The following is a 14,303-nucleotide window of genomic DNA, read 5'->3' as shown; positions in this document are numbered from 1 at the left end:
GAAGTAGCTGTCACGTTCGTGTGTGTCTTTCAGTCTCAGTGATGGAAAATCCCATTTGAATCGGGAGGATGTTCCAATAAAAACAGAGAGAGAGAGAGAGAGAGAGAGAGAGAGAGAGAGAGAATCTGACGGTATTTTATGCCCTTTTGAAGAACCCGAAGGATGATGAACGTTTTTGTTCTTCCAAAGGAGGTCGGTGGCGAATAACAGTGAACGATGTAAATTTTAAGCATTTCGATCGTAAATTATCGTAATACCATTTGGATTAGGCAACTGGGCGCCCTCCCATTCATTCTCTGCCCTTCATTCATTTATAATCTTGACTTATACGTTTGCACATGTATTTTTAACGCAAACTTTTGAGTGCATTTTCTGACTATTAATCTATTAAATGTATAATGAAGTTTCATTTACTGTTTCACAATGCTTGCCAAACTTTTTATGATCATCCAAGAGGGAAGGTTAAGATGGTATGGCCACCGGATGAGAAGAAAGAGCAATACATGGCAAGAGAATTGATGGACTTGGAGGTGGATGGAATACGAAGGAGAGAGAGGAAGACCTAAGCCCAGGTGGAGGAGAGATTGCATTAGAGATGATATGAGGGAGAAGGAAGTGCGGCAGGAAATGACACAGGACAGAGGTAGATGGAAGAGACTCATTAAAAACGGCGACCCCGAATAGGGATAAAGCTGGGAAGAAGAAGAAAAAGAATAACTTGATATTTTATACTTAATTGCCCAATATGTCGCATGTCGACACTTTGGAATTCCACGAGTCTTCCTTCACTTGTTCTGTCAAATTCCAAACGAAGTTTTACTTGCCAGCACCAAGCAACAAGAGCTTCGACCTTCGTTCCAGAGACTTTGTTCTTCTTTATGGAATCGTCAAAGGGTCTTTCGCCAGGTGTCGAGGTTTTTCCAGGGACGCAGAATAATGTCTGGTGGGAACGAGAGAGAGAGAGAGAGAGAGAGAGAGAGCGAGAGAGAGAGAGAGATAGAGAGAGAGAGAGAGACTGAAATGAACAGGAAGACAAAGAGGAGAGAAGAGAGAGAAGCCAATGTCTGGTGGGAACAAGAGAGAGAGAGAGAGAGAGAGAGAGAGAGAGAGAGAGAGAGAGTCGGGCTTGATGTGAACTGGAAGAGAAAGAGAGAATCTAGCGTGTGAGGGTGAGAACAGAGAGAGAGAGAGAGAGAGAGAGAGAGAGAGAGAGAAGAGCCAGGCTTGACGTGAACAGGAAGCCAGAGAGAGAGAAAGAGAGAAGCCAGTGTCTGAAGGTAACAGAGAGAGAGAGAGAGAGAGAGAGAGAAAATGGTTCATCCAGAAGGCAGTGACAGACTCGCATTCTGGAAAAATATTGGTTATAGGAAACTGGGATAAGGTAACAACTTGAAAATTACGTTGTTGGTAGAAGTGGGAAAGAACGAGACACCGAACCAAGTAATTCGAGGAGATGTTGTTCGCTTTTGATCATTAAAACCAAATAGTGTTATACTTCAGCAATATGCTCCCTTACCCTGGCAGGAGGGGCCTGGGGTGTGGGATGGGCCCCCAGTAGTTTCATGCGGTGCACTGTAGGCATTACTTAAGGTTCTTTGCAGCGTCCCTTCGGCCCCTAGCTGCAACCCCTCTTTCATTTTTTTTAGTGTACCTGTATTCATGTCCTCTCTCTTCCATCTTGCTATCCACCCTCTCCTAACAATTGTTGCAATGTGCAACTGTGAGGTTTTCCTCCTGTAACACCTTTCAAACCCCTCCATTCTCAGTTTCCGTTTCAGCGCTGAATGACCTCAAAGGTCCCAGTGAGGCAAAGACGCGCAAGTAGCGTTACTGCGATTTTGCTGCCGAAATATAAACAACCTTGCCATCCATCAGCCATTTTTGCCGACATGCAAAATGAGACGATCCACAATGAACCTTTCTTCAATTATATTTGTCCTTTTCTCATGTGAATGACTTCCTTGCCAAAGAGTGTCGTTCGTTGTATATAAGTTATTTAGACACTGTTGTCGATTTTGATAATTCTGTTGTATGCGAATAATCTTTTCAACCATAAAATCAGTATAAAGCGCCTCAGTGGCGTGGTCGGTATGGTGTTGGCGTACCACCTCGGTGGCCACGAGTTCGATTCTCGTGCGTTCCACTGAGGAGTGAGAGATGTGTATTTCTGGTGATAGAAGTTCACTCTCGACGTGGTTCGGTAGTTACGTAAAACCGTTGGTCCCGTTGCTGAATAACCACTGGTTCCATGCAACGTAAAAACACCATACAAACACACAAACAAACAAAACAATAAAATCAGTACAGAATTACTCCTGACTGTTGTCTTTTTAAAGCTTTGCTCCTTTGCTTTGAGGGGACGGAGTTGTTAAAAAGAGAATATTAGTCACATTTAGTGTTTTCAACACAACTAGACTTGTCATTGAATTCTCTTCCATTTTTTTTTTCGAAAGGGGAATAACGACAACGAAAGAAGTTTCAAACCTACTGCCGTTTCAATATCCCTTTCTGGGTATGAGGCCCTCAGAGACATATTCACTTGTTTAGTGTTAAGTAGTAGCGCTCTTGCGAGTAAGTATTCAGGCTTTTAATACGACTCGTGAAATTTTAAAAGACTTTTGTAGTCAATGCGAGGCTGTTGGAAGTGCCATTCCACATCAAGTCTAGCAGTTGTTATTGCTTAATTTCACGTAAAAATGGGAAAACGACCATTCGTAAAACGGAAACAGTTATACCTTGCAAATGGGCCTGCAGGTGGCCGTTCCGCAGAACGAGTTTCCGTCGTGAATGCCATTATGTGCCATCTAAGCAACTGCGTAAATCAGAAATGGAAATGAAGTCGAACAAAGGCAAGCTCGAGATAGGACCGATGCCGAATGTTAAGTAAGATCCTTTCGAAAAGGGCTTTGTATCATATATATACAAATAAGTTAGAAAACGGACCGGCAGCTGTGACACAAGAAACCAGTAATGTTTTGAAGAAAATGCGCCTTGGAAGGTTTTATTCAATTGTGTTTTCCAGGCGAAAAGGAGTTTAAATTGGTCGCGGGAGTTAGAATGTTGATGTAGTCTACAGTGAAGAAAAGTATGCTCTGTTTGTCATGATGTATTTGTTGTCAAGGGTAATATGGAATATGTTATTTTTCTGCGAGGGTCAGGCATCCCCGAAGTAATGGCTATTTTTTTTTTTTTAAGTAAATTTTTTTAAGAGTCACGAATCCCTATTGCCATTGAATCACAAGTAAGATAAGATTAACAGGTTGTTTTGGAAATTAGGAATTCAGGTCTTTTTGTTTATTTTATTTATTTATTTATTTTTTTTAGAATGGTCGAAGATCATCATATCTTGATACGATGTTTAGCATGGACTTTGTCTCTTCCAGGGGAAGCCTTTCGTCGAAAAGAAAGCAATAAAAGGCAGATGAAAATTCGCAAGTGCGCTGCCCAAGAAATCTATAATAATTAATTCATATAGGTCTTATCCTAACACTCTAGGGCAGAGGGTATTTTTAGCCTTTTGATGACTCCAGACTTTCATTGAATTACCCCATTGTGGTTCCATACCCCCTTTGCTTAAGTCCGCTTAAGTCCTATTTGCTGATAGTATAACTTAACATACTTAGTTTAATACTTATACTTTAGGCATGAATAGCTAGGAAGACAACATATAAGAAAATCAAAAGCATTTATAATTTTGTGCAGTTATTTATTTACAAAATGTACCCATGTATGCATTGACGCATTAAAATCTGTTATATACAAATATCAACAGATCAGGTCCCATACCCCCACATGTGGTTCTCATACCCAGATGGGTATGGATACCCCCTATCAAGAACCCCTTTTTTTTAGAGGCATGTGCGTTACTTCTTTTGGGCACAGGCCTACTTTTCCTTTCTTGTCCTTTATGAGTTTGCGCTAGTTGAGGTCCTAACCTGCTCTTCTGACCGGCCTGTGCACGAAAATATTTGCATGGGATATGATCTACAATTATTTATTTTCCTTAGGCCTACCCCCATATGTCATACATCTTGTAGGCTGCGTCATGCAACAGCCTGAATTCCTGAGATAGTAGTGCAAGATAGAGCACATTTCTTTGTTGCACAAGACCTGCCGATTTTAAGACTGACAAGAAATGGGAACTAGATGGTCCCCAACGTACCTGGCAATGCTTACAATTGCTCTAAATATTTTAGGAAAATTGCCGATTTTTACTACCCTGGTTCTAGAAAACCGTATAGTGAACGGACATGAAATCGCTTTGATGAAGTGCCTGAAGGTTGACAAGTAGTCATATTTCGATAGTATTGAATTTAGAAGGTTGTTTGGGAAGAAAATTGAAGATGAACAACGGTCAGTTTCAGGAAGTTGTAAATGGTGGGTTCTTCATCAGAGTACGAATACTAGAATGATTTGTTTCTACAAAAATATTATACTTATATATATATATATATATATATATATATATATATATATATATATATATATATGGTTTTGTTAAGAATTGTTGCTGCTTCTTCAGCACTATTAATATAGTAGAGAGTCTTCTATTTTTTTGATGACGGGCTTTTCTCGTTGTTGCTTAGACTGGCAAGCAACTACCAAAGGGCATGGTAAAATTCGGTTGATTCATTTTGGTTTATTATTGCTTATACAATTCTCTCTCTCTCTCTCTCTCTCTCTCTCTCTCTCTCTCTCTCTCTCTCTCTCTCTCTCTCTCTCTCTCTCTCTCTCTCTCTCCAACGCGACGTTTCGTCCTGATACACGGGACATTATCCAGCGATGACTGCTGAGAGACTGAATTCCAGTGGCGAGTCCTTCCCTTATATCAGTCCCTCAGCAGTCATCGCTGGATAATGTCCCGTGGATCATGACGGAACGTCACGTTGGAGAGAGAGAGAGAGAGAGAGAGAGAATTGTATAAGCAATAATAAACCCAAATGACTCAACCAAATTTTACCATGCCCTTTGGTGCGTTGCTCACCAGTCTAAGCAACAACGAAGAGGCCGTCATCAGAAAAACAGAGAAGATTCTCTAGAAAATTAATAGTGCTGAAGCAGCAATCATTTTTAACAAAACCTGCCTACGAGAAGGTCTCCTTCCGCGAAATATATATATATATATATATATATATATATATATATATATAATATATATATATATATATATATATATCTCACCATTCTTCATCAATATCACGCTCCAGTACCTCATTTGCCAGTAAACCGGGTCTCATCTGAGATCAGGTCACGCACTGACTAATCCACCTAAGCCGGAAGGACAGAGTAATGCCTGTAAAATTGGAAGTGAAACGAATGGCTGCCATTTCTGTGTAATGAGTTTGGAGGAAATTAGTTGGCTAAAGGATTTTAAAGATAAAATGCGCATAATAGATGGTTGCCATTTCACCAAGATTACCATGCTGTTGCAGCAAGTACTTGCCTTCTACTATCATGTTGGAACGATAAATTTGCTATTTTTAGAACTTTGTGAGTAGGTATAAACTTCCTTTTCTCGTTGCTAAACGAAAAACCTAGTTTATTATTGAAGTTATTAAAGTTATCATTAACTCATGATTGGAGGTGAATTGGGAGTCATTACTATCCCACTATAACTCCCTATCTCTCCCCACGAGCCTTGCAGATCTGAAATATTTTGTCTAGGTAAGAGAAGAACATTGGGGACTATCTTATTTCTGTGGTTTGTACACATCGCGCACATTTGCATGCTTAACCTACCAATCTGGTAGCCAGAGTTCGCTCCCAGCTGCCGCCAACGCGGAATCAGAGGACTGTATTTCTTGTGATTAGAAATTAATTTCTCGATATGAGTTGGTTCGGATCCCACAATAAGCCACAGGTCTCGTTGTTGATTAACCAACTGGTTCCTAGCCACGTAAATAAAAATCCAATCCTTCGGGCCAACCCTTGGAGAGCTATTAATCAACTCAGTGGTCTGGTTAAAATAAGATATACTTTTAACATGCTTAACAATCCAGAGTCGCCCTTGAAAATAATATTCTTCAGTGTGTAGGTCTGCGACCCAACAAAAAGTATTATTGGAACCCTACTCATCGTTTCTCAGTTTGTTAGGGCAAATGCAGCTCTCCACCAGGCTTGTTATTGCCTGCATTAATGGGCCCCATACACTGAACGAGATTGTATGAACGGTTCCCTGAACGATTGTCGTTATCGACACACACACACACGCACACACACACACACACACTATTCAGACAATATGAACGATCTCCTCACCGATTTCAGTCTGAACAAAGATTATGTCTGAAGACATGACGCCATCTCTAGAAGAGACGTAAGCGATAGTATTATATCGGCAGAGAAACACATACTACATTGAACGACCTGTGTATGATAGACTTGAGTCGATAGTCAGCAACTGGTCGTGACAGATTCCCGCCGAGATCGTTCAGATCACGAAACACCGCCCACTTTGCATTCAGAGAAGCCTATACGCAATAGCTTTACGAAAGATACAGACAGTTGTTCAGATAATGGTTCATTCAGTCGTTCAGTTAATGGGGTCCTTAAACCTCCTATTACATAAACCAGCGATATTATAAACGAGCGTCTCTTCTTGAGACTTCTGAAAGTTAACGATTCTTTCCTCCTTTTGAAAACTGACACTGTTGCTTCTGGTCTTGATGAAGCGTTTTATTCAAGTAGTTTAATGAGATCTTTATCGTTTTGTATAGAATTTCGACTCTCTTGGCTGCCATTGATGGAACCTTCTCTTCACTTTCCTTCGAGTTCTCCCTAATGTTGTGGGTTTGGCTTCTCCGGGCTTGTTTGTGCTATTCAGCATAACTTCCGTTGTGTGCAAGTTATTTCTTCCCCCTTGCATTTTGCAAAGCTTGCGTCTTTCACAAGTTGTATGCAGCAGATATTTCTTGATTTATTTAGTCTCTTCATGTGTGTGTGTGTGTGTATATATATATATATATATATATATAGTGTGTGTGTGTGTATATTCGTATATGTACTACGTATATACATTATCATTGAATTTGTACAAATTCATGTCTAATTGGAAGAAATAAATATGGCATTTCTTGACGAAACTATGAGACTACTGATATTGGGTGTTATGTTTTGTTCTATTCTTCTCTTTTCTTAAATTTCCCGCTGTTCTCGTAATTATCATCCAGATCTTTGCACTAAAAGGAAAAGGTGTGATAATAATACCACCCAGTGCTATTTATTAGCAATCACGAATTAACTTACCAAGACAAGAAGACGAAGCGAAACTAAAAGAAATCAAGAGTTGGGGAGATGTAGGAGAAAGCTGACAAGTAAAGTTTGTTAAAAAAAAAAAAAAAAAAAAAAAATGGAGAAGACACACTCGGTGCCAGTGGTGTAATATGGGTGTTTGTTTGTTCTGCCTCTCCTCAATCACGAGTGGTCAGCAAATAGAAGGGGTAACCCGTTTGGCTAAATCTTGAATTAATATAACTTGCTCCGAACCCAAACGGAAATAATGACCTGTTGTTTGCTAGGTTTTCAACAACCGTTCTTTACTAGACATCATGTCTTGATCTTTTTCTCACTCCTCTATATAATATTTTATCCTGTATTCTTCTCTATTTACCTCTTCCACTTCAGTTTTATTCCGTATTATTTTGTCATTTCTATTCTTTCATATTTAGAGTTCCCACGATGTCTTTTTACCATTTCTCTCTCTCTCTCTCTCTCTCACCTCCTCTCCTTCTCTCTCTCTCTCTCTCTCTCTCTCTCCTCTCTCTCTCTTTCCGTCTGGTAACAATAGATTCATTTTTGGGGCAACGGGAAAATAGTATTTCAGTCGACCTTCGGGTCACAGGTATTAGAAATGTGGCGGAGTTAATATTCTTACGTTGGATTTAATCCTATTTGCTAAGTAGCTTATTTGGGCGTGAAAAATATCTATTTTGACTTCCAGTTGCAGACATGAGAGTGAGTATATATGTGTGTATTTGTGTGTGTATAGTATGTATGTATGTATATATATATATATATATATATATATATATATATATATATATATACGCACATATGTGTGTATGCGTCTATACATATATCTGTAGTGTATTTTTATTATATTTTTTATGGATTCACATTAGAAAAATATGTATACTTTATTACATAGGGAAAATCCAGTTATAGATTTCTGAACTTATAGGCACAATATATTGCGTTTCCTTTACTTGTAAGCCCAGTGTTTTTTTAATATATCGCTACATGAGCAAATCCAATAATGGCTGCCTAGCTGAAATCCCATAAGAATGCTTTTAGTTTCCTGTAGAAGAAGACCATTGATTTTTGTCTGTCCGTCCGCCCTCAGAATTTAAAAAAATTTTGAGGCTAGAGGGCTGCATATTGTTATATTGATCATCCACCCTACAGTCATCAAACATGCCAAATTGCAGCCCTCTAGCCTAAGTAGTTTTTATTTTATTTAATGGTAAAAGTTTCATTGGGCTGCGGTTGAGAATTTCATTGGCCCTGGCTGAGAGTTACATACTCTGTACAAAAGACTCGATTGCGCCGAAGCATTGTTTACTTGTTTGTGTTGTCGCCTGTTGCTCATACCTGGGTAAATTTGTTTTATTTTTCCCGTTGGTGTTCTTTTCTTTTCTTGCTCTCTGCTCTCATCGCAAGTAAATAGTTATTCGTATATAATACCTTTTATATTTTTCACTTGTGTAGTATAGTATATGTGTTTATAGCTGGTTCACTTAACCTTTGCCTGCGAGACGATTGTTTGGCGGCCGCTGATTGGCTGGGAGCCGCCCACCTCCCGGTACCAGCCAATCAGCTGCTGCCAAACAAACGTCTCATAAGCATAGGGCTCATCCAAGAATCTACCTTAAGTGAACCAGCTAGTTTGTTACGTCGGCCCCATTAGAAGTTATAGTTCCCAACCTTTGTCCTGAATCATCTTGACTTTTAAGTTAGAAGAAGGTTTTCCTAAAAGAGACTAGATAGCTAATGGAAACTACTACGTTTCTCCTCCGACATTTATCTTGATGGTTGTTGGTTTGGGAGAGACAAACAGACACCATACGATCCCGCGTAGGCAACGAAGTTACTTGCACACACGAGCACAATGATTGACGGAACCAATAATTAATTCATTCACTATTCTGTTATGTTTTTTCCCACCACTAAACTTAAATTTCAATGAAGGAGAGTCGGAGGTTCCGTTACGGTCGCCATCTTTGTCGCTGTTGTTCTTGTGGCTTGAGATGATTCTACCGCGTAGATTATGATTTTATGGCCCTTAATATTACAGTGATTCTCTTATTATAGGTTAAAGTTTGGTTAAACTTAGGTTATGGTTACAATAGATTTTAAAACGTCAGAATAAACATATTAACACCATTATTTTATTTCACACACAGAATATCAGTTACATGTTAATTATTTTTATCTCAACATCGGCTTCATTATATTTGGAATACGGCTGGAGACGAATGCAAGTAAGAAAAAGGGGATAAAACAAAGACTGCTGGCAAGCTGTGTGACAGCATTACTTGGTTAGAAGTCAGAGAGAGAGAGAGAGAGAGAGAGAGAGAGAGAGAGAGCGAGAGGAAGAGAGAGGAGAGAGAAAAGAAAGAGAGAGAAGAGAGAGAGAGAGAGAGAGAGAGAGAGAGAATTTAGTGCGGACCGGGAACAAACAGGTATGATAATTTTTAACCTATTTACGTTATAATTTTTTAAGTTTATATCTTTAGAGATAGGGACCCATTCTGTTAGGTATACACACGACGATAAAGCTGATTTTTTTGTTTCAAAATACCTACGTTCACGCACACACACAATCACTATTTGCTGTGTACAAGATTGTATGTTGAAGATTTCTGTTCGCCATTTAAAATGCTATTTACAGGCTCATGGCATATATGATCGCTAATTTATTACGGGGAGTTATATTTTACACTCGCACAATCACAGAGACACACACACATATGTCTTAGGCCCTAAGGCTTAGCACTTACCTTCAATATTTCTCTCCATGTTATATCTATCCAGGTTTCTTTCCGATATGGATATTCGAAGTCGGACAAATCAAGGAACTGATGGTGGCAGGAGCTGTTGTCGATCTTCGACATATTCCTGAACTCTGTCGAAAGTGAGAGAGGAAAATTGGTTATTACTGTTATTTTTTTTATAAAAAAAAATGAGAAGACAGACACACAGACAGAGGGATAAATTAGTTTGTGCAGGTGTTATAGTGATGATGATGGTGCTGTTATTTATTGTGATTCCACATTGTGGTCATTTTTTATTGGGCATTTGCTCTGAAAACTGGAAATTTGTGGTCTATTTTAATGGTCATTTTTTCTTAAAATTGTGAATTTGCCATTGTTGGCTAATCATAATTAGTTTTTGTTACTTATGCTGAAGACATCTTCCTTGCATTCTTTACACAAGCACATATATATATATAATATATATATATATATATATATATATATATATATATATATATATATTTGTGTGTGTTTGTGTATGTATGTAAGTATTTGTGTATATATATGTATATATAAGTAAAATATGATTTATATATATATATATATATATATATATATATATATAGTTTGTGTGTTTGTGTATGTATGTATGTATGTTTGTATTATATATATGTATATATAATATCATATGATATATATATATATATATATATGATTTATATATATATATATATATATATATATATATATATATATATATATATATATATATATATTTGTGTGTGTTTCTGTATGTATGTATGTATGTTTGTATTATATATATGTATATATAAGTAAAATATGATTTATATATATATATATATATATATATATATATATATATATATATATACACACACACACACCTAGAGAGCAAAGGTGACAAAGAGTACATCACATCAAGGGCAGGAATACAGAAGCAGATGAACAGTAACCATTTATTCTAACGTTTCATGATTCGTAATCACATCATCAGGGAGATCTACGACAATAAAATTCAATATACATATAAATTAATGAAGACAGTTATATACAAGACTTTACTTGAAAATGGTAACAAACAATAGAAGAAAACTGATAAGAACAGAATACAAAATTTTAAAAATCTGACAACAAGAAACAAAATGTTTAAAACCAGCCAACATACTTAAACACACACATACTTAACATTGGAGGCTAACCTACCACTCTAGAGGCTAAGGGCACACTAAGAAGAGAGCTATATATATATATATATATATATATATATATATATATATATATATATATATATATTATATATATATATATGTGTGTGTGTGTGTGTGTGTACATATATATGTAGTGTATGAATGCATGTATTTACGACCATAAGTTGGTCTCCTAATAAAGGGGTATACCCAGACGAGAAAGAAAGACAGCAGTCACTGCAGGTTCTTAACCTTTTGATGACCCCAGAGCCCCAATGAATTGCCCAATATGGTTCCATACCCCCTTTGCTTAAGTCCTCTTAAATCCTATTTGACAATATAACTTTATATACTTAGTTTAATGCATACTTTAGGTTCTCTTACCCTCATGGGGTATGGATACCCCCTGTTAAGAACTCCTGCTCTAAATAATAAATTCAGGTTGAACACTGCGTGAAGAAAGATGTGGTATTAACTTTCTAGATGAACTAAGGGTCTCACATTCCAATACCTCTTTCAGTCCATGTACGCATGTATCCAGCATTCTTCCTCTCCATCATCCTAAAGGGGCATTTACACCGGTGTGCCTTCCGCCTAGTTGCCGTGTGGCTACGCATGCCTATCTGCATACAATACGCTCGTTCACACATGCCATAGCTGCATGCCTCTGTGCGCATGCCTGTTTATGTTCACACTGAGAGTGGAGCAGTCGTCAATATGTCTGCTCTCGACCAAGCCGTTGCTGCTGCCGCAGCTGGTGTTATTTTGAGACAAAGGCGAAATCGAAGGAAAAGGCGTGAGTACTGCATCAATGAATATTTTGCACGTCGGAGGGTATGTGTGAGTGTAGGTAGAAGAAGAGGTTAACGGCAAGCAATGCGCTTTTCAAGAACTTCACACATATGGCTCCAGGACGGCTGTGGAACATCTTCAGCACCAGAACCGCTCTTCCTCTTGGTCATGTAGTCCTTGTGTACTCGTTGGAAGTACGACCGAAAGCATTTTATTTAATCTAGGACTGCCTTTGACGTCCCTAAATCATATTTAGCTATTAGGAACTGCAGGGCATCACTCTGTTTGACCCTGTCTTTATAATTGTCGGAGTTAGCATTCCACAGACAAGTAAAGGAGCGATAATCCTCAATGAAGTTAATACTTTTTTTCGTTTGACCAATCCGCCATACTGGCAATAGAGTAAACACGTATTAAATGGTGGCTGGCGTGCGACTGGCGACTGTTGAACGGCAGCAGCAGCAGACGAGTCTCCCCATCTGGAATGGGGAGAAACTTGCGCCTACGTGCCAGTGTGCACATTGGCCTGTGCGCACAGATTTGAGGCATGCCTCCCCTTGCGCAGAGGCATGCCTCTGCTTGCCTCTCCATGAAATAGGCGCATGCCTCCTGTGCGCACGAAAAGTTGCACCACTGTAAACGCGCCAAACACGTACACATTATGCGTTTCTTATAGCACTCTACTATCTTTCGTCTGCCAAAAGTGACGAAACCATCCCAAAGCATAGCTCTGACGTTTTCACTTTCGCGAACCTTGTTGCCACCACTTCTACTAAGTTACACAGTTTTTACCCATTTTAATCCTTCTTGCTCTACATACTCGTATACTGCATAAACAGTTAATCTCAAACTTAAATTTATTTCATCAATTTGAGTCCAATATCCACACTTCATTTAATACATGAAAGTTTGTTGAATAGGCCAGTCATGCATTCCAATTTGGCTTGTGTAATCATTCTTTTTCTTATCCACGTCTAGTGTATGCCTATCATGTAACTGATCTCTTCTCTCATCCGACCATCATCCAGTACAGTTATTCCTATATGCTTCACTTGCTCTCATTCTTCCACCATCCATAGCACCATATACTTGTCCACCTCCTCCTTTTCAATGTACTGTCTTATCCTCACTGTTGCTTTCATCTTTCGTCTTCTAAATTTAACCGACTTGATGTCGATGTGAGGTTGCAAGCCTAATGTCCTCATCCCCTGTCTGCTCCCAATCAAGTACTCACGTTTCCATATCTGGCCGAGTATCCTGAATTAATATCGGAAATGAGGAACATCTCAAGATGGGATCCTAAGACTTCCACAATATTAAGCTCCCGGACGTCATAGGATCCCTTTCCTAGGTTTATCTTGACTGTAGGCCTAAGCGTTCATCAATAGTAGGAAAGATTTGATCGGTTTTAAAAGAAACTATCTCACCTCTTGAGATATTACTTGACTTCCTTAACCTTAAGCGTATACTATACTCTCTCTCTCAGCTGGGAAAATGGATAATTTCCCATTCCATTTAGTTAAGCCCGCCACTAACGTTCAGTTCATGCCTGCACAGTTATAACTGTGCAGTCGGACTGTGCATGCAAATCTTAGCCACTAACGATACAGGCCGTTTTCTCAGCCCTCCGTAACAGCCATGGCGTCAACACACGATGCTCTGGCTGTAACTGACTTGCTGACATCATTGAAAAAAAAGAAAACTCATAAACGTCAAGCAAGACATCCAGTGAAAGAGTGCTTGATAAAGATGAATTAAATACTCCCATGTGAATTTGTTCAGAGATTAAATTTGGCCCCAAGGACTTTCTTAATGTTTATGGAATATTTTATGAATAAGGAAGAATTCTATGTTAGAATAATTAAGTTCGTAATCGCTTGTTTTTGTTTCAAAGTTGACACCTATAGGCCTAATATTTTTTCTATTTCATTAAAAGTGTTAATACTGATTTGTTTTCGTTTAAAAATTTACTTTCTGATGACGTGTTACAATGAATGAAAATCCTTAGCTTATTACTGTCTTCCTGTGTTTCATTAGTGTGTTGGTTAGTCTAATTTTATTTCAAAGCTAATTTCATTTCAAAACGAAATTCCGTGAGAAGTAAGAATGAAAAAACATACATATAGTCCAATATTATTTGATTTTGTTTCGTCTGAAAGTAGAAGATTATTTTGTTCTTATTTTAAAAACGGATTGCATACATGATGCATAATCATGAATACTAGACACACATTATTTTGCCATAATAAATATTTGTTCTCATTGAAAAACTGCCTTGCATATATGGTTTTTAACCACGAATAAACATATAGATAGGCTTAATATGTTA

The 14,303-nt window shown here is 38.2% G+C and overlaps 1 protein-coding gene across 1 annotated transcript in view; it reads right to left on the bottom strand.

Annotated features, from left to right (window-relative positions):
* LOC135202577 (cholecystokinin receptor type A-like) overlaps nt 1-14,303 on the bottom strand; it is a 534,495-nt gene that overhangs the window by 195,455 nt on the left and 324,737 nt on the right. Inside the window, 1 exon segment of the mRNA XM_064232080.1 lies at nt 9,999-10,123. Coding sequence (XP_064088150.1) covers nt 9,999-10,123 — 125 coding nt within the window.

Source organism: Macrobrachium nipponense, chromosome 30 (assembly GCF_015104395.2).
Source record: "Macrobrachium nipponense isolate FS-2020 chromosome 30, ASM1510439v2, whole genome shotgun sequence".
In the NCBI taxonomy this organism is placed as follows: domain Eukaryota; kingdom Metazoa; phylum Arthropoda; class Malacostraca; order Decapoda; family Palaemonidae; genus Macrobrachium; species Macrobrachium nipponense.
This window is presented reverse-complemented; position numbering and strand designations above follow the sequence as displayed.